The following is a 24,566-nucleotide window of genomic DNA, read 5'->3' on the forward strand; positions in this document are numbered from 1 at the left end:
GTATATTGAACAGCAGAGAAAAGATTATGCAAGTAATATTTTAAGATTTTTTTTAGGGCTTTTTCAGAGCAATACTTTCTGCAAGTATAATATTAATTACTATAAAAGAAATTATTATGTATAATACACATAGAATGTGTAAGATACCATTAAAAACTAACATTAATGAAAATACTCCAGGAAAGGACTAAATAAATTTACCATTTATTCTGATTTTAGTATGAAATGGCTCTCAGAAGAAAGCAAATAACTCTGCCAAACAGCAAAACCTTAAAAATTTGTGGAATATTCGATTACATATAAACCTTTAAAACTCTTAACATACACTTTTCAGTCACAAGTGTTTATTTAAACAATCTGATTTCAAGTCATCAACTCAATTCCTCAAGCTGATTAGACCTGGTTTTGTAACCAGGCCCTTATAAAGTCTGGGAAACACAATACAGATATAGCAAAATGCTTTTCAAATTTTTCCATCTTGCAAAGTACAGTCTGCCAAGAAGCGTGGGGACAGACAGGTATGTTCCAATTACTGAAAATTGGTTCCTTGTTGGGGAAAAACTATCTGAGAAAATACTTGATCAAAGAACTTTATATCTTCACGACATAAATATAACCCAGCTGTAATATGGAAAGGCATTATTAAAGCAATGCGATATTGCACCTCAAGTAAAACCACTCCAGGATTTTCATTAAGATAAAGGAAATAAAAAGTTGCAAAAATCTTTTCAGTTGCCACATTTTCCCTACAGGAGAATATGGGATATAGCATTTTATATTGGATGCAACTAAGATAGCCCACAACGTAGCTGAGCACAATGAAGTGTTGAGGTACAAGTGCTTACAGTGCACAGTATTCCCTCTTTAAGCCCTCCCTCTTCTTCCTAACAGAAGTATTACGAGAAACCGTGAAATAGCCAAGACCACTGGGTTTGTTTATTGAATTGTGTGAATTATTTTTAAAGGTTTTTGTAAGTTTATTTTTCTATGATAAATATAATATCACTGTGTTAATGACAATACCCTATATTAGACAATGTCAACCTCCTGCCAGCTATCAAAATATGTCTCTGTTACAATTAGACTTCCTTATCCTTAGTAACTCCTTTGATCAGGGTGATGTTTTTAAAACTGCAACTACCTGTCCCTCCCCCTTTTCTTTTGGCTATTTCAGGCCCCTGGAGACACTGAGAGGTATGCAGTATGACCACATTACTCTAATAAAAAGTCTTGCTAAAGGTTTTTACACTGTTTTTTCTGTTAATTACATTAACAGTTTTCTTTGACAGTCCTTCTAAAAACAGAATCCAATTACATGGTGCATTTAAAAATTCTTTCTTTTACTTCTTCAGACAAGCCTTTAAGAATTCAACATATAACAACACACAAGCAAGGAATATGCACATACAAACTCAAAATTTTGAACAGTAGGTCCAGAAATCTCTATATAAAGACATTATGGTTCACTGACAACAGCATGTCACGTGTGGCATAGAATAATTCTGGCATTGCAAACAATATTTTTTTTTTGCAAGATTTCCAGCTGTGCTGCATGTTAATAGATACTTTCTCTGCAGCTCAAGTTTCATTTGCTAATCCAACTTTTCTTTTGGATGGTTCTTAAATGCCTCTTCCTCAAACTTGCTATAGGTACTACTGCATGCGATTTAATTCATGTAAACGTGTAGCTGGAGGGAAAATGTAGACAGCATAAAAATTTGTAGACTTTGGCTAGCTGTAAGTATAACAGGTCAGCAAAGAAACAGAGGCATTGTGACAGCTATTTCACTGAGGGCACAGCAAGCAGCTTGGTAAAAAAAAATAAAAAATTACAAAACCACACACCTTGTGTAAAACATTAACATCATTTTTAGAAGGCCTAGTTTTGGGGAGCCTGTTGTTCAGAGCCATTAATTGGGTCATTAGGAATGAAGTTTCTGGCTTCAGAGCTGATAGATCTATAGCTAAATTTAACATTTCACTGGTCATACATGTTTAAGGATTTATGAGCAAAGGCTTCCACAGTTCTAAAATAGTTCATTTTTAAGACATTAGAGGTAAACACTTCAAAGAACAAATACCTTAGAAGGAAGCTGTAGCTGTTTGGCATCCTCTTCCACCTGGATTTCTGTTCCTATTCCCACGCTTTCTTCAGCTGTGTTTCCTCCTGCCTGTACGTAGTTCTTTTGCCACTTCCCAGATTTTATCAGGACCCTGTTCACTGTGCATATAGCTGCCTCACGACAAAGTGCCATCAGGTCAGCACCTACATAACCTGGAGTCAGACGGGCTAAATGAAGGAAGTCAAAGGACTCTGGGAGCTTCAGTTTTCGACACAGTGTCTGAAGAATTCTGATGTAGAAGGGAAAAAAAGAACAGTGAAACAAAGATGCAACTGTGGCCTTTTCTTACTTTCTTACAAAGACGAACAGCATTTATTTAAGGTCTCTTTCAACTCACATGAACTGAAGTAGTACAGTGGGAACAGTTCACGCTCACCTAGAAAGTTACTAAACTGAAATCTACAAAACTATGCTATGTATTTCCTTTCAGCGCTTAAATGAAAAACAACAGTATCAACCATGTAATGTCATTTGAGTGGGGAAAAGCTAGTTTTGGTGACTTTAAACATTATGGATTCTTTAAACGCTAGCTTATGATTCAAAATTGACAGACTAGATGTCAGAGTCTATCATGGACATGCACAGGTTATCCATTGAGATATTTAGCTGCCTTGTATTCCTACACAACCTTAGTCTGTATTCTGTCTGTTCCATCCCACTGCTTTATTTATTGAAAATCATCCACAACAAAGTATTCTGTGAGAAGCAGATGAAATCAGACTGTGTGAGGAACTCTCATCCTTTCCTCCAGTAGTGGGGATCAATACAGAAGGGAACAGGCAGACCCAGCAGATCATCACATGGCTCCAAGCCTGGTGCCACCAACGTAATTTTGGGTTTCTTGATGATGGGATGGTTTACATGACACCAGGCCTAATGGTTCCTTTTGGGAAGAACCTTTCTCAGAGGGGGGAAAGGATTTTTGCTCAGGAGTTAACCGGGCTTTAAACTAAATTTGAACAGGGAAAGGGATGAAAACAGGCCTGCCAGCGATAAGTTATGGGACTGCACGCCAAAAATTGAGATACAGCAAGCCAGCAAGCAAGACCTTTCAGTCCGCCCCATGAGGGACTGGGTTCAATGAAGCACATCTGAAATATTCCTACACAAATGCATACAGCATGAGAAACAAGCACGAGGAACTAGAAGTCTTGGCCCAGTCAAAGAGCTACAACATTGTTGGCATAAGCAAAACCTGGTGGGAAGAGGCGTGTGACTGGTGTGTTGCAATGGACGGTTACAGGCTGTTCAGAAGGGACAGGCTCTGTGTAACAGAGGCAATGGACTGCATGGAGCTTGCAGTCAGCAACAATGCAGTTGAGAGCCTCTGGCTAAGGATCAAGGGAAAAGAAAATAACGGGAATGTAGCTAAAGAAAATGTAGTCTACTATAGACCACCCAGCCAGGATGACGACACTGATGAATTATTCTTTAAGGAACTGAGAGAAGACTTCTATATCAGTTGCCCTTGTCCTTACGGGGGACTTCAACCTGCCAGATGTCAACTGGGGATATCATCTATCTGAGACAAACAGGTCCAGGTGGTTACTGAGGCACCTAGATGATAACTTCTTGGTACAGGTACTAAGAGAGCCAGCTAGGAAAGGTGCCTTCCTAGACCTAGATTGTGAACAGAGAGGGTCTTGTGGGCAAAGTGGCGATAGGCGGAAGCAAGGTTGGGTGACATGGGAGGACTACTGGGATGCTGCTTGCCTTTGTAGGGAGAGAATTCATGTGGCCAAGGCTCAATTAGAGTTGAAGCTGGCCAGCAGCGTGGGGGACAATAAAAAAGGCTTTTTGAAGTATGTTAATAGGAAAAGGTGGACCAGAGCAAACGTTGGTCTGATAATTGATGAGGATGGTCACCTCCATATGTAGGCACAGCTACTAAAACAAAGAGTAGATGCACACTTAATTTCTTCTACAATTTTCAATGTGCGCTGATATGTATGTGTGTGCAGACACAAAAAGGATTAAACACAATAAAGTACTTTTCCTTAAGTTGTTAATATACATTTTTTTTAAATAATAAAGAAGGTTAAACTTTATAACACATACTTTTCTCTTGCTGCTTCATCTGGTATTCCTAAACAAATTTCTCGATCAAATCTCCCAGCTCGTCTCAGTGCAGGGTCCAAAGAGTCAGGTCTGTTAGTTGCTCCAATAACAAGGACCTGGGCAGTGGCAGCCAAATTATTCAAGTCTAAAGGAAGGAAGGAAGGAAGTTAATGCCCATAATCACCTTCTCAACTTTATTCTGATATCTATGCTACTGTGTTTCTGGTAGCACATGGTAATATTCAGAACAGCGCAGACAAAATAACCACCAGGCACACTAAGCTGATGCTCATCCTTATTTCTACTACCTAGGATAGATATATTTCAAGCAGAAATATGCATTTCAAATAATATTTGACGTATTTTCCATTAATGTTTATTTACACAACAAAGAGGCTGTGAAAATATAATAATATCCACTCAAATTTATTAGAAGCTTTCCCCTCCTACCCCATAGAGGTAAACTGTGCCAAAACATGAAAAATGATTACTGCTATCTCCACAAAAGTAATTAGGAGTCACTATGGAATGAAAGAACATAATGAGACTGATAACTAGAAAGTTTAACTTAGTACAAAAGTTCCTGAAACTGACCGTCCATACAAGTTAGGAGCTGGGCAACAATTCTCCGCTCCATGTCCTTCGATGCAACTTCTCTTTTTGGAGTGATCGCATCAATCTCATCAATGAAAAGGACACATGGTGCATTGGACTAGGAACAAGAAATATTAATAATTACCAAATTACGCTGACATATTGTATTACGAGAGGGAAATCATTTTTGAGATTTTGTTTTATAACTGTTACTCTGAGACTTCTGCACGCACTAAACAATCAACCTCTCCCAGAATAATTTTGTTGTTATTTACTATCTGGAGAGCTGTCAGATTATGAAACTGCTGAACTGAGGCTGTGAAATAACTAAGGCAAAGGGATTCAAAATGTCCCTATATACTGATTACAAATTAAATATATCTCTGTGTTCCTTCATGTTTTCCATTATTATTATTATTCTATTGTCACTGCTTACTTGCTTAAGTCCAAAGAATAAAATCAGACAAAAAAGGTCTCTTTTGTGTATTTGGTTTTTAATATTAGTTTTAATATTAGATCTGTGGAACTTCAAGAGCTAGCATTAATGACACTCATGATGAAACAAAGAGCTGCAGGTGGTCACGAAAACTTGAAGTCTGTCAACTTCAAGATTACTGCAGAGATGAACCATGTTCAAAGAGTAAAAATCAGCAGTGAGCAACGCTAACAAGTGTTCTAACGTTCCAAGCATTTCACATTGATAAAAAGCCAACGCTAACATAAAATAATAATTAGTGTAACTAACAGAATAGCGTTTAACTGACATAAGATTATTAATACCATCAAAAAAGTACTTGTGATGCAGAGGAATGCTTAAGGAAAACACTAGAATCATCATCAAAAAAAGTCTAAACTTCCATACAAAAATAAAGCATTTTAAATCCCAGCCGTTTTATCAGGCACCAACTGCGCCATCTAGCTGTCATTCAGTTTTTCCTTCACCTGATGGAGGAAAAAAATACAACTAAACCATGAAGATTCATTCCACAGCACGTGCATAAGGTACGGTTGAACTTTTTTACTCCTGCACAAAAAATTAGTACAAAAAACAAATGGAAAGGCCACTTAAACGCAAGGGACTGTAACAAAGGCAACAGTTTTGATTTTTTAAAATGTATTTCATACAACATATTTATTCAAAAATAACTTGTATAGCAACCACCATACATACTAAAGGTATGTCAATCTAAATACTCACTTATTTAATTTTCTTCAACACAACATCTTATCAAAGCTTTCTAAAAAATTAAATTGTAATAGAAACCCGAAACATAATAATCTAACAGCTTCAAAATTAATTATTTTGCCCTGTTTAGCATTCTTTCATACATAGTTTAAACATCAACGTACAGTTGTGGGGGAGGATAGAATGAAGAAGTAAAGTTGGAAAACCAGAATATTCTCAGAGATCAGAAACAGAAAACCGTCCTCATGAAACAAAAAATTAACCCCGTTAACAAAATCTGCATTCATTTCAATTAAAATTACCTTAACCTGTCTGCTTTTCTTTGCTTCTTAACAAGTCTGAAAGTTGCATCAATATCTTATTACAAGAGTGGCTAATCACTATCTATCTGATAGTCTGTCAAGCAGCAGCTTAGTTCTCCTGTATTTCTAATGCTGATATTAAGACAAAGCAAGACTTCAAATGGCTTTTGACATTGGAACAGGACTTTACTCTTACTTTGATATTTGTTCCAATTTCTTTCTTTATGCCTAAAGGCCCAAAGTCTTAACTCAAATGCAAAATCAGACAAAAATAACATCAACAAAAAAAAAGGCACAGTAAACTGCCCTTACATCTTTTTTAGTTTTTATAAATCACTCCAAGCAGCTCCAAGTAGGTAAATAATTTATGTTGCTCCCATTACTTTGACATGATGAACTTTTGTCAAGATTTTAGAACAGCAATCTTTGTGTTCTGTGACGGCATGACATTTAGCACAATGGAATTCTGGTCACAGCAAGGGAGACACTATGACTTGTGTGCAGCAATATAAAGATTCAGTCACTAATAATTCACTCAAATTCAAACCACAGCAACGAAGGTTGAATCTTTACAAAGAAAAGGACAAACAATTCAGTATTATTTCTCATGGGTGTCTCACCACAGCCTGATCGAACAATTCTCTCAGTTTCTGCTCAGATTCTCCTGACACTCCAGATACCATTTCTGTTGCTGCCACTTTCAACATCGGGAGCTCAAGTTCCTGAAAGAGACAAGGAACGTTGTATGATATAGCCAGAGGTTAGGAATGCTGGCTGTCCTAGAGGACAAATATTTTCCAATATAATATCTTTTATACCTGAAGATTTTGTAATCAAGAGTAAATCTGAAAGTTATCTTAAAAAAAAGACTAGTAGTATCCTCCTTTTAACAACAGGTCTAAGACATTTTGCCAAGTGAACAGAAATGAATACAAAGGGCAGGTTTCCTTGATTCAGTTAGAGATAGTTTTGCACCTTAGTCCTTAAGTCCTTGAAGTACTACTTCACAACGCATATATTTCAGTTCATGCTTTGTCTCCTTTGAGAAAATTGTCTATTTCCATCTATAACAAAACATTGCTTATCAGTATGGATGAGTTTCCACCAGGTTTCGTTCCCTTAGCCTTACTCTAGAAGTGTATGAGCAGGATAAAATACTTGCAATAAAATACTTGCAAAAGTCACATTCAAGGTTTTCTCCTACTAAAAATAAATAAATAAACCTGTAACATTTATAGACTAACTCTCACATTAGTGCCTATTTCAAGCTCTTTGAGCTACATATAAGAAAAATTCAGACTTGCCACAGCTGCCAGCGGCCCTACATAGGGCCTTGAGAAGATATTTTGCCCTAAACAACACTATACACAATTATGGAAATTAATATAGCAGTATCTTTCCTAACAAAATGATTTAAGAAGTATTCATTACATTTATCTCATCCTTGAAAATTTTTTACTTGTTGTGTTCCTGCCCCCAGATACCTACCAGGACACAAATGCTCACTGAAGTATTCTATAATACAAATTCATTCAATTGGCATGATTTCACAGCAAGGTATTAAAAAGGAAAATAAGCAAACCTTTCCAATCAAAGCATTTGAAATATAATGATAGAAGGTCTAACCAACATTGAAGTAATAGACATCAGTGTGTTCAAAGGTTAAAGATGCACTACAAACATTTGTAGTTTTATATGTAAGTACCTAAATCTAAGGTAATAATCTAGGAAATTTAAGAAAAAAGAGCATTAAATACACCACGAAAAAAATACAGCCTTGGTTAACACCGAATAGCCCCAAATAGCCCCACGATTTATATCCATGACAGGCACAGAGCAGTACAGCAGCTTCACCACTCACCAAGTTTTACACCAATACTGTCACATGCTCTTGAATCATCAGCTTGACAACATCCAGTTCTGGAGTTCAGAACTTACTATTTTAGTAAATAGTAAATTGGGATATCACCCAATAGAATTAATGTAATAACTCATAAAAGATGGTAGAGACCAAACTTAAAATGTTATGGTAATTTTAACCAGAAGTATATTCCACTTACAGCCTTTTCACTACCTACGTCTATACTGCAGTCCTGGGAATGCCTCAACACAGTGAAGTCAAACATAAACCCCTGTCACTACATCCCTTCTTCATATGAGGTTCTATCAAGTACAGATTCAGATAGAATTTAAACAAAAGGAAGTAAAAATGAACATAGATTAGTCTAAAACAGGAAGCAGAAAAAAAAGAGATAAAGAGGAAAAAAATGAAGGAGGATTATTTCTTTTCTGTCTAAATACAATTAAGAAACTAAATCTGGAGCTAACTCACCCCAGCAATAGCCTGTGCAAGTAGTGTCTTTCCACATCCTGGTGGTCCATGTAGAAGAAAACCCCGAGGTGGAACCACACCTAAGTGGTTATAGACTTCGGGATGATGAACATGGATCAGCATCTTGCATATTTCCTGTTAAGGACAACACAGACCTCCATTTAAATGACAAAAATTAGTATTATAAATTGTTAATAGCATATGCAAGCCAAAACAAAAAGAGGTTCTATTTATTAATACAATTTCAGTGACTGCTTTCAGAAAGATTAATCAAAGGGAAAACAAACAAACAAACAACAAAATAACAACCTTTGTTGCTATTGGTATCAGTAACTATTCTCAGTGCCATAAGTGAATTCTGCTAGATTTCCTGTTTGTCGTTTTTCACATGGCATTTTATTCAGAGTGTATTTTGTTCCACAATCTACATGCTAACTAACCTGCAAAGTTTCATCATTGCCTCCTACATCCTCAAACTTCACTGAAGGGTGGTAAAGCTCTGGTCCCTTACTTGTAACTGTTAAGGAGGAAAAATAAGTTACGTAAATTTAGACATAGCATAATGGTAGTTGCCAATACCAAACAAGAAAGAATTCAACCTGAACAATTAGCTAAATACACAGAGCAGTATTATTTTTGGTAGCAGACACAGGAGTGGAATATTTTTCAGAGCAATAAAAAGATTAAATTTCTTAAACAAACACTTCTTTGCACCTCAGAATAGTAGAAGTACTCTGGTAATTGATTCCGTGGTCACTATCTCTGTCTTTAGAGAGGCACGCCAAAGATAACTTCTTACCTTTCCCTTTAAGTAGGATGGAATTAATTTCTCCATCTACATCTGGAACTACTTCTTTTTTTCTTTTTGCTCTCTTACCCTTTGTCTTCTTTTTTTCACTCTCCAAGACAGAAAATTCTATTGACTTCTAGTGTATAAAAACAGAATTGTATAGACAAAACCTTCAGAGTCAGTGAATTCTTGCAAATACTTTACAGAAGAAAACACCAAAGCATCTACAATGCTTATTATATGCAGATTTATTTAGATTTTGCCTTCTGGATTCCAGCCCCCCCCCTTTTTTTTGTAAATACCAGCGACATTTTTGCTAAGAGTACATATCTGTAACCAAATTAAAACAAAAAAAACCCACACCGATCAAAATTAGACACAAGTCATTTGCATACCACTCTGTGGATGAGTAAAATTGCATCAACATATTTACTCCACTGGAAACAATTGTTACTACCAGTAAGTCAACAGTGCTGTAAGAATACATTATGCAGTGCTGACATAAATTAGCTGCGTGTAACAAAAGGGCTAATACAGGACAGAAGAAAAAGGATGTCCAATGACAATTTTTTATTTATTTAGAATATAGTACTGATGATATTCTAGTTTGAAGATCTCACTTTTATTCCATTCTCTGTATAAGAGGATGCAATAAAGGATAAAGGGATAATTTGTTAAATCTGCCTATTCAGTAAACATTTTGCATAATCAGAAAGGTATCTGTAAATGTAGGGCTTCTTTCACTTAAAAACTAAACTAAACTAAACCATAAATAAAGCATCCTCGCAAAAAGTCTGGTCAGCCAAACAACATAAGCATTATTTCCCATAAATAAGTTTAAAGTTTTCAATAGCTAAACACATTGAACCCCCGCACCCCCCCCCCCAAAAAAAAAGTGGGCATTCATCTGGATGGAGGGGATAACACTTATTTTTAAATAGTTTATAAACCAATGCAATTTCCAAGCCTTTCAATTTCCCTAGCCCCTATCCCCTATCCACCCCAAAAAATTTCAGCTTTCCCCAGGTTCACTGAGACTTAACCACTAAGGGAGACTACATGCTATGGCAACAACAAGCTACGTGTTTGTTGACTAGTTAGGCTGATCACTGGCAAACAATAAATAACAGCTAAGTTCCACTTACCCTTCTCTCAGTAGGGGCACTACTCTGGGGTTGGCCTGCTACTGAACACTACATTTTCCCAAAAAAATGTACAAGAAAGACTTTTTAACTTTCAGACAAACATGCCTGAAATTCACCAGAAGGTTCAAAAATCACTTCTGATAGGGCAGAACAACGGGCTAAGCCTTGTCATCTTCAGAAATCAAGCTAAAAGTTAGCACTCTACTGGGCTTAGGCCAATCTTTTTTTTTTCTATTTAACATTTTTGCTGTATTTAATATAGCATGCATATCTGTAATAAAAATGATACACTTTAAACATCCAGAAAGAACAGACAGTCTTTTTGGTCATAATATCAGCCTTCAAAAGCCTGTTAAATTACATAGGAAATGATATTCATACTTGCTACCTAAAACACGTTGTGTTTGAAAAACACAATACCTCAGAAGTCAATTTCTTCTCATCTCCTTCTCCATCCTCAGAAAGGTCAATGAAAAAGTCTTTTCCACATGGAGTTTTATCAATGAACCAGCCACCTTCAGAGATCCGAGTTTCAGCACAGGATCCTGATGAAAGGGTGCTTCTCTGAGGTGCTGTTTGCACAGGAGAAGAGGTTTCCACTGGTTCATTTTTTGGAGTGGCTGGAACAGAATCAGGATTTCCTTTCTTGTATAACGTCAGCAGGGAATTGTTCATATGATTTGTAGACTGCAAATTCATGCATTTTAAAAGAAAGTATACAAGTTATAACTTGGGTTATTTGTATAAAGATACCAATGAAAAATATTTCATGAACGTCAGTTATGAAAATACAACCTCACTGGAAAAAGTAATCACTTATCTTCCATCCCACTCTTCTGCATATCAAATAACTGCAGACAAAACTATATCTGCTGGTTCAATAGGCAACAGCCTTTATGATTTACCCTAAAATAACCCCTGTTAACTGACAGTTATCATTTTAGTAATAGTCAGATGTATCAGTTCCTTCAATCACTTCATTCAATTGCTAGCCAAGTCTTTTGGGTACCCAGCATTCTTTCCTCGAGAGTGATTCCCCACCACAGGTTCTTCCTTTTATGCCAGAAATATCCACCTTTCAGATATACTACAGATTCTCAGTTGGAACGGCCAACTCTGTCTGTAACTTATCTGCATCTCCAAGTTTAAACTTTTCAAGTGCACTGCAATTTTACAAGACATAATCACGTATTACACCAATACAAGCAATCATAATAAAATAGAGCTTACTAGATCTTCTGGATAATCATCATCATCATCATCAGAGATATCTGTGGTACTTCCTGCAGTCCTTTACATGGAAGGGAGACAAAAACTATTAATGTATCACAAAACTGCAAGCGAAACACACACAAAACAGAACAAATGCAATTTCCACAACATGGTTCCTCACAACCACGCAATGCGGCATAAAACTAGAAACAAACTCCCAACTGGCATGCTCTAAATTTATTGCTATGAAGAGTTTTAAAATTCTTTCCAAGGCTGCAATGAGTTGGATCAACTTGACAACCTGGCTAAAAGACAGTCCTAAAAAAAGTGATGTTGGACCAACTTGATTGTGTTGTTTCACTGCTGAGCTATACTAAATCCTTCTGATTACAATGTCTTAACTTCCCATGAGATTCTTGATATCTATCACAGGTGAGAAACCAGAATGGTCCATGAGACTGCACCTAGCTTTAGGAGTTAAGAAATCTTAATTCCGACCTCATACCTAGTGGTGACTTTCTCTGAATAGCCTGTCCTGTAGTCTTATTCACCACATTTAGGTAATATCCATCACACCCAAGAAAGATTAAGAACAAAACAAAGGAACTGAACCATTTGCAGGACTGTGGCCTTATATGGAAAACCATCATGGAAACCAAAAGGATATCCACTAACTCAGGGCTGTGCATTCACCGCAGCAGAGGAATTACAATATACTCTTTAATATCTGCTTGTCTTAACTGAAAAAAAAGAATGTTTCAATTAACTACAGGTAACTCCTGAGGAAGACAAGTGTATGGAAAATCAAGGACATGCCAGTAAACTTAAAACTACTAAAATTTAATAATATGAAGACAGAAAGATTTAAAGAAATGTTAAACATTAATGGCATTACTGAAGTCAGCTAATGGTAGAAATTCTTACTCATTTTTCTCTTCTCCACGTCTTGCTTTTTTTGCCACATGTTCAGCTTCTAAAACTGTTAAATCTTCATGTTCTTTTTCATTACTGATTATTCCAAACACTGAAGAAAAAGTTCAAACGTTAACAGAACAGCCAAAATATAATCAAAGAATTTGGCATCTTGGACACTACTAACAGAACTACCTTTTTCAACTTGTATTCTAAAAGCATTTCTTTTTCTTCGTCCATATTCGGCACTGAAAAAAAAAAACAAAACACAAAGTAGCAGGTTACACCAGGTGCTTTTCTCCCACCATATTGTTATTCACAGTGAAAAAAATACATCGCAAGTTGATACTCAAGCTTTTATATAAGTTCTTATAAAGAACCAACTTGAAAACATGCTTGTTTTTTCTTAACCCTACAACACCTCTATAGCTGGGATGAAAAAACACTAAAATTTATTCATCTCTAAAGAGATGTTTAGTAAACATTATTAAGGTCCTTTCTGCAGTTATGGAGAAGCAGCAATGTACAAATGGATTCTATTGCACAACAATACTGATTTTCTTATTTTAATTCAAACAAGAACATATGGACACAAGAGTATGGTCTAGAAAGTACAGTCCAGTAAGGAACAACTGCAATAAAGAATAACAAACCAATATGAGAAAGTCTGATTCAATGAGCACCCTTACCTGCAAACAAACATCATCAACCTTTCACTTTCAGTTAGCGAGAAAACATTTTGTTTGCTTTTATGCAACAGATGACAGAGGAAAAACAAAACATAACCCTGAGACCCATAAAAATCCACAGCAAGAGTTTGGGACCTTTTCTCTAACAATGCACAAAAAAAATAGATTGTGAAAACATTAATGAATATACTTCTCTCCGTTCCTTTACTCTCACATCCATCAATGATCTGCTGAAACACAACCTTTCTACCCACAAAGAAAGCCTAAAAATAATTAGGTGAGGTAGACTGTCCTCCTAAGCAACTGAGCAAGATTTAGTGTCTTACTGAATCCTGTTATCCACCCCATTTGCCTGCATCCAAGTGTTATTTTCTCTCATATTTTAAACTCATCACTTGTATAAGGACCAAAACGCTATAATGTATCTGTAGCTGTTTAACTGCAACAACAATTAGCAACTAGATCTCACAGTACTGATGCGATCTTAAAAGATAAATTACTAGATATATCAGCAGAGGAAAACATTGGAGTGGAAATTATCTTATTGCTTCAGTTAACCTCAACAGCCAGTAAAGAAGGTAACAAAATTAAAATTTTGACACTATGCAAATACAAAAAAGCAAAATAATATATTCCATATTCTGAATGTAGAATATAAGGATACAAATCTTTGCTCACCTGTATGTTTTCTGCAAATCAGATGCTAGAATCCCAATGTCAACATACTGGCCACATCTACTACTTGCAAGGTACTAAAATGAAAAATTTTAAGAAGCAAATAAAATCTTTGTCAATAACTTCATCAGAATCAAATATCATCTAGATCAAATATGCCTGTTTCAAATTCTTAATATAAAACATACATATATTCAACAACAAAATTCAAGTATGCCAGTTTCAGACTCAACATCCTGTTTGAGTTTGTGAACTTGAGGAACGTGGGCCTGGCAAAGAGTCAAGTCAGGACCCTGAACTTCTGAAGAGTGAACTTCCACCTGTTTAAAGACCTAGTGGATGAGAGATCCCCTGAAACTCTGTCCTTAGGAACAAAGAAGTTAACAGAGCTGGCAACTCTTCTTAGAGCACAAGAGTTCTCTTTCCTCTGTGTAAGAAAGAGAGCAGGGAAGGCAGGAAAAGTGGGATGGATGAGCAAGGACCTGCTGGGCAAAATGAGGCACAGGAGAGAAGGAAACGCCCAGGCAGTGGAAGCAGGGACATGCGGCCTGGGAAGAGCACAGGGATGCTGTCCGGATGTGCAGGGATGGGATCAGGAAAGCCAAGGCACAGATGGAACTGAGCTTGGCAAGGGGTGCAAAGAATAACAAGAACTGTTTCCACAGATGCATTGGTCAGAAAAAAAAAAAAGGCCAAGGAGAATCAGTTTCCTTCTGTGATGGAGTGACTGCATCAGCTGGCAAGGGAAGACCGACCGATGTCATCCACCTGCACACCTGTGAGGCCTTCGACATGGTCCCGTGTGACAGCCTGGAGAGAGAGGGATGTGAAGGGTGGGCCATTTGGTGGGTAAGGAACGCAGATGCCACCCCCAAGCAGGCTGTGGACCTGCTGGAACAGGTCCCGAGGAGGGCCATGAGGACGATCAGAGGGCTGGAGCACCTCTCCTGCGAGGAGAGGCTGAGAGCCGGGGCTGTGCGGCCTGGAGCCGAGCGGCGGCTGCCTCACGCGTTTCCGAGGGCCGGCGCTGCCATCTTGCCGCGCGCGCCCCGCGCGCGTCTCCCCCGCGCGACTCGCCTCACGCTCGGCAGCGGGAGGGGGGCAGAAAGCGAGAACCGCACCGAGGCGGCCTCCTCACGCCGCCGAGCCCGGATGGTAGGGCCGGCCGCTTCCCGCTCCAGCACCGGGAGCGGAGGGAGGGAGGGAGGGAGGGAGGTGCGGGCCCGTCCCCCGCCGCCCCCCGGCGCCCCGCACCTGCTTCACGCGCTGCTTCAGCCGCGGGTCCGCCGCCCGCGGCCGCGGCCGCACCCGCATCGCCGCCGCCCGCCGCCGGCCCCGTCCCAGCCGCCCCGTGCGGGAAGGCGGCCGCGGGGCCTCGACGTCCCGGCGTGCTGCGCGGCGACACCGGCGGGGCGGGGCGGGGCGGGGCGGGCGGCGGCCGGGCCGCGATGGAGTCGGTGGTCTTCATCTTCTCGCTCATCGACTGCTGCGCGCTCATCTTCCTCGCCGTCTACTTCGTATCCTCGCCGTGCGGCACGGGGAGGGGGGCTGCGGCTGGAGCGGGCCGGGCCGGGCCGGGGCCCGGCGGCGGGGGCGCTGTGGGGGCTGCCAGGGCCCGTTCGGCCGAGTGGCCGCGGCCCGGCGCGGGGAGGAACGGGTTGTGCCTGGGTGGGGGCGGTGGTGGGTACCCGGCTCTGCTGGGGGGGGGGGGGGGGGAGGGAGCACGTTTCCTGCCCGCACGGGCCTAAAAATTGCTGCCGTGCCCTCTGATTATGGTGGGTAAGTTGCTGGTTGAGGGGGGGGATCGCGGCAAGGGCACGCCGAGCGGCTGAAGCAGGATTTCTGCGTTATTCCTACAAAAGCGCCTGCGGTCTTCGCTGGCGGGTGTTGTTAGAACGTGACAGCGCTGATGCATCTATTTATGTGTTCCGGATTAAAAGGGGATCTGCTCTCGTGCTCCAATCCTGGCGCTGTTTCAGAATTTACCTGGTTGTCCTAGCAGAAAGAAGCACAGAAGCACCTGAAAGAATTTCACCTTAGATGGATAGGTCATTTGTTAAAGTTGAAAGCTTTCACCTACTTCTTAAGAACGGAAGAAAAATCGCATGCTTTCCTTGAAGAAAAGGAACGCGAGCTTTACAGGCTATAACATGACAATGTGCACGTGTTGCATGTTAAGCGTTTTTTGGTAGAACTGTCTGAAACCTTTGTATTTCAGGTGCTGAAAGTTCATGTGATAACAATATTGGCCTCTTGTTTCGTAGCAAAATGTGAAATAACCCAATCAATGCTACTCTAAATGTAAAATAAGGAGATCTGGTTCTTGAAGCTGCAATAGCCAGCTTTACTGTGAGAGTTTAAAAAGTGCATTAACTTTTTCCTCCTTTTAAGGTTTTGCTCCAAGCACTGTAGTAAAGATCATGATACCAAAAATATTGAATTTGCCTTCCTGGTCTGTTTTTAGTGTTGAACTGAACTTTAGCACTTGTGCAACAGTTGCTGCTGGAAAAAGTACCATAAAATCATTTAGCCTGATAATAAAATATGGCCTGTCTTTCCACCTAAAGTAGGACTGAGTAGCGGCTAACTGAAACATGCCTTTGGCAGATTTGTAGAACAAGACAGCCTGCGCTGACAGCAGAGTGCTCACCCCAACATACTGGATGAAAATAAAGCTTAGATTATTTTGACTTCCTATACAATTTTTTCCTTATCATGAACTTCAGATAATTACGCTATCAGATTTGGAATGTGACTATATTAACGCGAGATCTTGCTGCTCAAAGCTCAATAAAGTAAATGATTGTTCTTTGCATTTAACGGGGTTTAAAAAAAAACAATCCATCATCTCAGCATCACAAATAATGGGAGTTTAATGTATATCTGAAGAGCTTGGATTGGCAGTACTTATTCAAAGCATTTATCTTTTACCTCAGTCCACTTGTCTTTTTTGGGCTCCTGTCTTCCAGAAAATGAGCCACAAAAGGCTGTTCTCCTGATCGTTGGTGCTCTGAGATGGGCTGCTTCTCTGAATTTGTGGGACTGACACTTAACTCTTCCCAGAGCTCTCAAGTTTTTTTTTTTCTATGTGTGCCATTAAGTAGCGATGTCTACTCCTGGCTGAACTCAACTCTTTCTAGCTACTTTCCCTGATACTTGTATATAACTCTTACCATCCTGAACAGTAGAGAGTTTTGCTGTGATAAGGAAAAGTTCCATTTTAATCAAATCTGCTTGAAGCTGTTCTTAAATCCATGTGACCTACCCACGTGGGTGTTCCCTTTGATTTAAAGGTCCTTTCTTTCTTAATGTAAGAGAGAACACTACAGGATGCTCTCAAGCCAAAAACGTCCTCTTGGGCTGACCCGGTTTACCAATGTCAATTTTAATATTGATCAGTTTTCTTATCCATACCAAGTCTGAGGGTGTTTATACGTTCTGTGTCTGTGCAGACTTATGTGCTTCTTTCATTCCTACATTAAATGTTCTCTGCAGTGACTTCAAATGCGCACTGTATTCTTTCTTAACTCGCTCTCTTAAGTGCGTGTGTAATATAACTGTGTTTAAACCATATTGTGTTTCTTTCTGGAAATTGCTGTGTTAAACACAGTACCTCTGTTTTAATACCTTAGGGCATGATTTCTGGCTTGCTCATGTGCAGTCTGTCTGAAGGTGTTAATTTCCCTGCACTGTGATGAAATCACATGCATCTGTGAGCTTTGTCAGTTTGATGTGATTAGAATCAGATGATAACTCCATATAGATTTTTTTTTTTAGAAAGAAATTTATATTTATCCACATAACCTTTTTTTTTTTCTTCCCTTTTTACAGTGGGTCATCCCAGAGGTGATTGGCCATGCTGTTGTAACTGTATTAATGCTTATTTCATTGCACTGGTTCATCTTTCTCCTTAATTTGCCAATAGCAACATGGAATATATATAGGTAAGTGTGAAGGGTTTTGTGTGCTTTTCATTCCCTGTTGCTAGTTTAGCTTTAAGTGTAGTATGAAGATAATATGTCATACTGAGATGTTTCAGTTGTGTTCTTCAGTTCCTAACAGTCTTCTAGTTAACAAAGCTCTCCTCTCCTTGCAATTAAAGTTAGAAGAAACCCAGTGGAGTAAATGATATAAAGCTTTTGGCCTTTCCTTGCGTTCTCTCTAATGCCCAGGAATCTTGATTTGTGAGTCATTCCTGAGTTTGTAGGAAATAATGGCATGTTAGTTGGGATTTTGAGGTAGCACTGCAGACACAGTCGCTAATGTTTTTCATTCTGTGCCTACGTGCCTGATAGCGTTACCAGCACAAAAGCATTTAGACCAGCCTGAGCGATGGTTGTAAAGCCATCAGACTGTGGTGTTATCCCAAACACCCTCCTTTGTGTGCAGTCCTGTTTCTCCCCCTTGCGTGTTTGGACCCCCTTTGGGTCCACCATCTTGCCTGTTTATTTTTGGAAAGGTTTCCAGACTTTTCATGTTATGATACCTGCCAGTGTTACTGGTCTTTTCACCCTGGGCTGTCCACCACTTTGGAATGGTTTGCTTTCCACTAGAGGTTTGCATGAGGTAACACTGGAACTGTTGGTTCAAACTTGTGTGTTTTATTTTGTGTAATTGTGAAATATTTGATATCACGTAAGGCATAAAAAGTTAGCTACAATTCTTTTTTCTCTGTACCTTGTTAACACTAACTATTTGCAGGGATTAGTTGTTTTTTAAATACAAGAGGTTTCGTAGCTCATGAAAGAGAAGACTCCTTTCCTGATATTCTGATTGTTCTTCAGCAAAATAACTATGTACTTACGTCTTTTTTTTTCTACAAAATTTCTAGTAAAGCCTTCAAATGTTTCTCAGTTGGAGAAACATGAGACAGTGTAACTTTTACAGTTAATGGCTGCATATTGCCTCGATGCACAGGTGGGGATAGTTTTGCTTGGTCACCTGTACGTACAAATGTGTGTTTGTGCAACACAGTTGCACAAAATGAGTGATGTTCCCTTTGGTAGCTGGTGAGTGTAGTATTAGTATTTGCTATTTCTTTCTTGGTTAGCCCGTTTCTACACAGACATTGAGGGGAGGAGGGGGGAGAGAGAGAGAGAGAATGTATTTTCTTTGAAATTTTGAGGATTTCTTACCCGAGTTTCCCCTTTGCTTCCTTCTAAGATGTTAAAGCAACATAATTTAACATTCCGTTAATATTTAAAGTAGCCACTTGCTTTCTCTTCTCAATCTGATCAGAAGGAATTTCAAAAGCTATTGATTTCTGTTTCCACGCTTCAGGCAGTAAGCTTTGAATGTTTTGAACTGACAGCTCTCATTTTGTATTTGTCATTTGGAATACCCTAAAATCCTGACGTTTCCTCAAATTTAGATGTGCAATGCATGTAATAAATGAATATGACAGTATAATACTTCGCCTATTCTGCCACAAGAAGTCAGAATGTTAAGACTGTACTGTTAATCCTGCCTCATTTCTGAGGATCAGGGACTTTCACCCATATTGGTAGCCTGGAGTATCCCATTCATGGTGAAGGAGCTAGAAGTTGGCAAAAGCAAGTATGTTTAGTATTATTAAGGGAATCTGATGATGTGGGATAGAACTTATATTTGACCCAGTCATTTAATGGACAAAGGGTATGGTAGCCAGAAAAATGGTGGATTGTAAAGTAGTTTGAATAAAGTGAAGAGAGGAAGTGTCAATGGCTAAATTACAATCAAGTGGGAACAGATTGTGCAAACCTGTTACTGAGAGCTGCAAACTTCCAGCATCAGGTGGGTGTGTTTGAATTGTCTTCATATGTCACAGTATTTCAAGAAATAATTTCTGGAGTGAATTTCTGCAACAGGTCTAAGCGCAAGGTGCTGCACCTGGGTCACGGCAGTCCCAGACATGAGTACAGGCTGGGCGAAGAACTCATTGAGAGCAGCCCTGCAGAGAAGGACTTGGGGGTTCTGGTGGACAAAAAGCTTGGCGTGAGCCAACAGTGCAAGCTTGCATCCTAGAAGGCGAACTGCATCCTGGGCTGCATCAACAGAGGAGTGGGCAGCAGGGTGAGGGAGATGACTGTCCCCCTCTGCTCTGCCCTTGAGAGGCCCCACCTGGAGTGCTGCATCCAGGTCTGGGGCACCCAGCACCAGAAGGATGTGGGGCTGTTAGAGAGGTTCCTGAGGAGGGCCACAAAGATGATGGAGCACCTCTCCTATGAGGAAAGGCTGAGAGAGCTGGGGGTGTTCAGCCTGAAGAAGAGGAGGCTCCAGGGAGACCTCATTGCAGCTTTTCAATACTTACAGGGCACTTATAAAAAAGATGGAGAGTGACTTTTTACATGGGTAGATAGTGATAGGACAAGGGGGAATGGTTTTAAACTAAAAGAGGGGAGATTTAGATGTTAGGAGGAAATTCTTCCCTCAGAGGGTGGTGAGGCACTGGAACAGGTTGCCCATAGAGGTTGTGGATGCCTCATCCCTGGAGGTGTTTAAGGCCAGGTTGGACAATGCCCTGGTCAACCCGATGTAGTGGGTGGCATCCCACTGACTTGTGTTTGTCAGCATCTAGCATCATTGTGTCCATGACTACAGTTCCTTGAATGTGTAACATAAACTATACTAGATTGTGGGCCTCTTGGGAAAAATAACTCCTGAGTTCTGGAAGCTTTAATTTGTGTCATTTAAGTGTCACTGCTCTTAAAACACAAATTGAATAAATACTATCTTTATGGTACTCATATCCTAGAGATGTAAGAAAACTGCACTATATATCTTATTTCTAGGGTCAATTGATACAGGAAACTTGTATACTTCATTTTATTCCTATAAAATGTATTACATTTCCACTAAAATGGAAATTGATGTTATAATTCTAACAATAGATCAGTCACTTAAAGCTTCAAATTTAGAAGAGACTTCGAAACTGTAATTATTTCATGAGCTGTTCTTAATGGGACGTAATTGTCTTTGTTATTAGTTAAATACGTGTCAGTACTTTTTAATGTTCCTGTGAAAATAAGAAAAATACTGTGGATTTATTTATGTATTTATTTCTGCTGCTATAGAACCTCTCTTCCCCTTCTATTGCTCCTGTTACTGCAGTGAATGTTGCAAGATATTGGGGGGTGCTTTTTCTTTTGCTTGGTGACATTCTTCAAGTATATAAAGAAAATCTGTTCTGTTCAGAGACCTTGCTCTTGCTCCAGGTCTAGGACTAGGAGTTAAATTGCTTTGTAGAAAAAGAGCATTCTTCCAGGAAGGTGGAAACTGTATGAGATTTAAGTGAAATAATACTAATAATACTGTTCTAGACTGGGCTCAGCTGGAGCGACAACTTCAAGTGCTTGCATTTCTTCTCTTGAGAAATGCTTATGATGAATGATTATGCTGTTGCTTGAATTTTCACAAGACACAAACATTTACTGTGCTGGTTTTATTCTTCCTTTTGCTGACATTTCACTTTGTTTTACTCAGCTTCTGTTCTTATGTGGGTTTAGACAACAAGTACTCAAGTTCTGCCCAGTCTTTCAACCTGTCAGCTGTAGGAAAGCTGTGTTATTTTCTGTGATAACACAGGATAGTTTTGCTAAAAATGGAAATAATACATGTATCCTTTGTCTTATCCTATCTCCTTTTGACCAGTGGAGTTTGTGATTATATAAATTTTCGTAATGAAAACACCAATTCTTAAGTTTTTTTTTCCAATCTCTTTCATTTAAAACATCTTTCCAGTGTGGGTAGAGGTTTTCTTCCCAACACTGAGTAATCACCAACAGCAATTAAAATGATCTGTAATTGGCTTTAAACTGGAAATTCTCCCATTTATACCTGGGAAGCTGAGCTAACAGTTTTAATACTGCTTGACCTCTGGATTTTCATTGTGGATTGTGGTGGCAGAGATATGTACTGATATGTCCTGAGACTGAAATAGAATCTAAAAAAAGCTCACTTACATTTAACTGGGAAACAACACTTTAGATAAAAGTCACTTCTGTGCAAATTCTTCTTCTCCCCTCCTCCTGACACTTCTTAATGTTTTGATGATTATACTTGTGTTGTTTTTTTCCCTTAAACTTTCAGGTTCATTATGGTGCCAAGCGGAAACATGGGGGTATTTGATCCCACAGAAATCCATAACCGAGGACAACTGAAATCGCACATGAAGGAAGCCATGATTAAACTAGGCTTTCACCTGCTCTGTTTCTTCATGTACCTGTACAGGTTAGTTTCAAAAATTGCTCCCAAGGAACAAAGGAATTGTCTGCCGCTATTTTTATTTCCCCTGTTCTGCTTGTGCTGGTATTCATAATTCTTTTTCTTCTGCTAGCCTTCAGTAATAGATTTTGACAGCTAACTGCATGCTTATTATATGCTTTTATGCTTTCTGATCAAACATTGTTTGAAAACTCAGACTACTACTTAATCTCAAAACTACTATAAAAAAATATAAAGTTACATGATTTTAGCACCTAGAGTAAGCAGCCTATTTAGACAAGGGCTAATCTTGAGGACTAAGTTATTTCCTAAAACAGAATTTGTGAAATAAAAGTGGTCTGGTTAAGTTCTGTGATGGGGGCACTTACTACAAGGTAGAACAACTATTGTTCTTCTACTGCACTATTCCTTCTGCAGTCCTTGTCTTAATAAGTAACGCAAGTAGCAGTTGCCTTGACTTTCTATTTCAGAATCAAGTGCAATTTACTAAAAGTGATAGCTGTTCCTACTTGCATAGGCTTCAGTAATACACTGGGTCTCATGTTTTCTGTTTTGTCACAGTATGATTCTGGCTTTGATAAATGATTGAGAAGTTGAAAAAGAACCATTAGCTGCCAAATTGCGTCATCACTCCAGTGACTGGTTGTGGAGCCACAGACACCTTCTGAATATACCTAGACCAGTGTCGTCATGCAGTATATTTTTTCCTTTTTGAACAAGAAATATTTTTCTGTATTTTTAACATAAAATATTTTCAAAAGACATTGGATTTGTGTAGCAGTTGTTTTTGTTCCTTCTTAAAACCCAAATGGCTGTAGCTGCTGCTTTTGTAAAGTGAAATCCTTGCTTACAGAACCGATCTTATGGGAATGAAAAGATGAGAGGGAAACTCATTTCAACAGCTTAGGCTGACAATAGTACTAGTTCTAGAACAAATTTAAGAGCAGTTCTTAATGCCTATTTCTTACCGAAAGTGTCAGGATATGCCTCTGGCAGTCAAGCTGTCCAAGTAGCCTGGTTTGAAGCTGTCCTTGGAACATCGATTTCAAAGCAGAACACTAGCACAGCTTGCATCTTTGTGTTGTTTTGTTCTCAGCTAAAAAGCAATGGAATAAAAGTTGTGCTTTTTCTCATTTTCCATTCTCTCTCCCCCCCACCCCAACCTGTATAAAGTCTAGTGTATGGCAGAATTAAGGTCACTGTGACACTTGTAAGAGTGGAAAAACGTGTTGCTGCAGATAAATGTAACACTTGTAAAGCAAGTAATACTTGTTTTTTTTTTTCCCTTCAACTCCTGTTTTGTCATTGAAATACATCATAGACCTCCCTGTAGAGTAAATAGTGCATCAGGGTTGGAGTCAGTAATGGAACAAAAGACCATCTATAGTCACTACTCCATGAACCTGCTTTAATCATATCCAGTGAGGGGAATCAAGAATGTCTACTTAGGAGAGGTGATCTGTTAAACCATAACCCAGATATCCCCACATTTCTGATGTGATTCTGCTTCAAAGGCACCAAGACATTTAAGTTCTTTTTGTGCAGCTCTTACATCACTGTTAAGTACACAAACCTGAGTTAGTACCCTCACTATCCAACTTCTTTTTATATGAGCATAAAAACAGATTTTTTTAAACAGATGTATCAAGTGAAGTACTTAAAAATCCAAATCCTTAATTGAAGTCCTAAGAAGGAAAAACTCAGATTTTAAGAACTTGTCATACTTTACTGTACGGCTATAGTTAGCATATTGTATTGGTCTTAACGTGGTATCTGTGTGCAACAGCTTGCTTTTGTGACCAGGTGGTAAAAAGACGGCGCTGAAGCTTGATTTCTGTAGCTATCTTGCACTCAATATTTGTTCTAGGATACGTTTGGTCTTAAATTTATGATAGATGGAGTCCATGTTCAGCTGTTGTAAAGACCAAAAACTACTGAAAACCATGCTCATTAGAAAACAGCTACCACAGCTGCATGCAAGTGACTACCTGACACCACTGCAAAACAAAACTACAGCAAACATTGCCTTTACTCCAGACAGGACGTAGGTCTGTAAAAAGGAGAGAACAAATAAAACTTCAAAAGAGAAAAGTCACCAACGTTTGTAGCAGCTTATATGGTAGGCAAATATCTTATTTGTAGGTGAAGACAATTTAACTTAATTGACTTATAGCCTTTTGTATATTCCTGTGAGGAAAAAAAACCACCGCGTATCTACACTGTTTTATGTATTAGAAGGGCAAAGTCAGTAAGCTGGTTAAGTCCTTGCTGTAGTGCCAGCAGTAGATACATAAACTTCATTAATGAAACATAAGTTCCACACTGAGAACCATGACAAGTAACCTG

General features: G+C 39.1%; 2 protein-coding genes across 4 annotated transcripts in view; one reads left to right on the top strand and one right to left on the bottom strand.

Moving 5' to 3' along the window:
• NVL (nuclear VCP like) overlaps positions 1–15,452 on the bottom strand; it is a 41,098-nt gene extending 25,646 nt beyond the window's left edge. Inside the window, exons 1-13 of one of the 2 annotated variants that reach the window (XM_080586389.1) lie at positions 15,273–15,452; positions 14,022–14,095; positions 12,850–12,902; positions 12,667–12,766; positions 11,761–11,821; positions 10,951–11,217; positions 9,395–9,521; positions 9,036–9,112; positions 8,596–8,730; positions 6,884–6,985; positions 4,776–4,893; positions 4,182–4,326; positions 2,082–2,352 (exon numbers count right to left, since the gene is read on the bottom strand). In XM_080586389.1, coding sequence (XP_080442515.1) covers positions 2,082–2,352; positions 4,182–4,326; positions 4,776–4,893; positions 6,884–6,985; positions 8,596–8,730; positions 9,036–9,112; positions 9,395–9,521; positions 10,951–11,217; positions 11,761–11,821; positions 12,667–12,766; positions 12,850–12,902; positions 14,022–14,095; positions 15,273–15,332 — 1,590 coding nt within the window. In that variant the 5' untranslated portion in view covers positions 15,333–15,452. Of the gene's footprint in view, positions 1–2,081; positions 2,353–4,181; positions 4,327–4,775; positions 4,894–6,883; positions 6,986–8,595; positions 8,731–9,035; positions 9,113–9,394; positions 9,522–10,950; positions 11,218–11,760; positions 11,822–12,666; positions 12,767–12,849; positions 12,903–14,021; positions 14,096–14,794; positions 14,828–15,272 lie in introns of those variants that run through there. The other variant, XM_080586388.1, reaches the window with a different exon arrangement.
• Positions 14,797–22,984, top strand: CNIH4 (cornichon family member 4). 2 transcript variants are annotated; one of them, XM_080586404.1, is made up of 5 exons: positions 15,372–15,535; positions 16,745–16,813; positions 17,850–17,962; positions 22,086–22,226; positions 22,782–22,984. In XM_080586404.1, the coding sequence occupies exons 1-5, from the start codon at positions 15,467–15,469 to the stop codon at positions 22,807–22,809; spliced, it is 420 nt and encodes a 139-aa protein (XP_080442530.1). In that variant the 5' UTR covers positions 15,372–15,466; the 3' UTR covers positions 22,810–22,984. The 2 variants fall into 2 exon arrangements, with proteins under 2 accessions (XP_080442529.1, XP_080442530.1); XM_080586403.1 differs by lacking the exons at positions 15,372–15,535; positions 16,745–16,813 and adding an exon at positions 14,797–15,173.
• Positions 22,985–24,566: the final 1,582 nt, after the last annotated feature.

Source organism: Anser brachyrhynchus (genome assembly GCF_964034855.1).
Source record: "Anser brachyrhynchus genome assembly, chromosome: 3".
NCBI lineage: Eukaryota > Metazoa > Chordata > Aves > Anseriformes > Anatidae > Anser > Anser brachyrhynchus.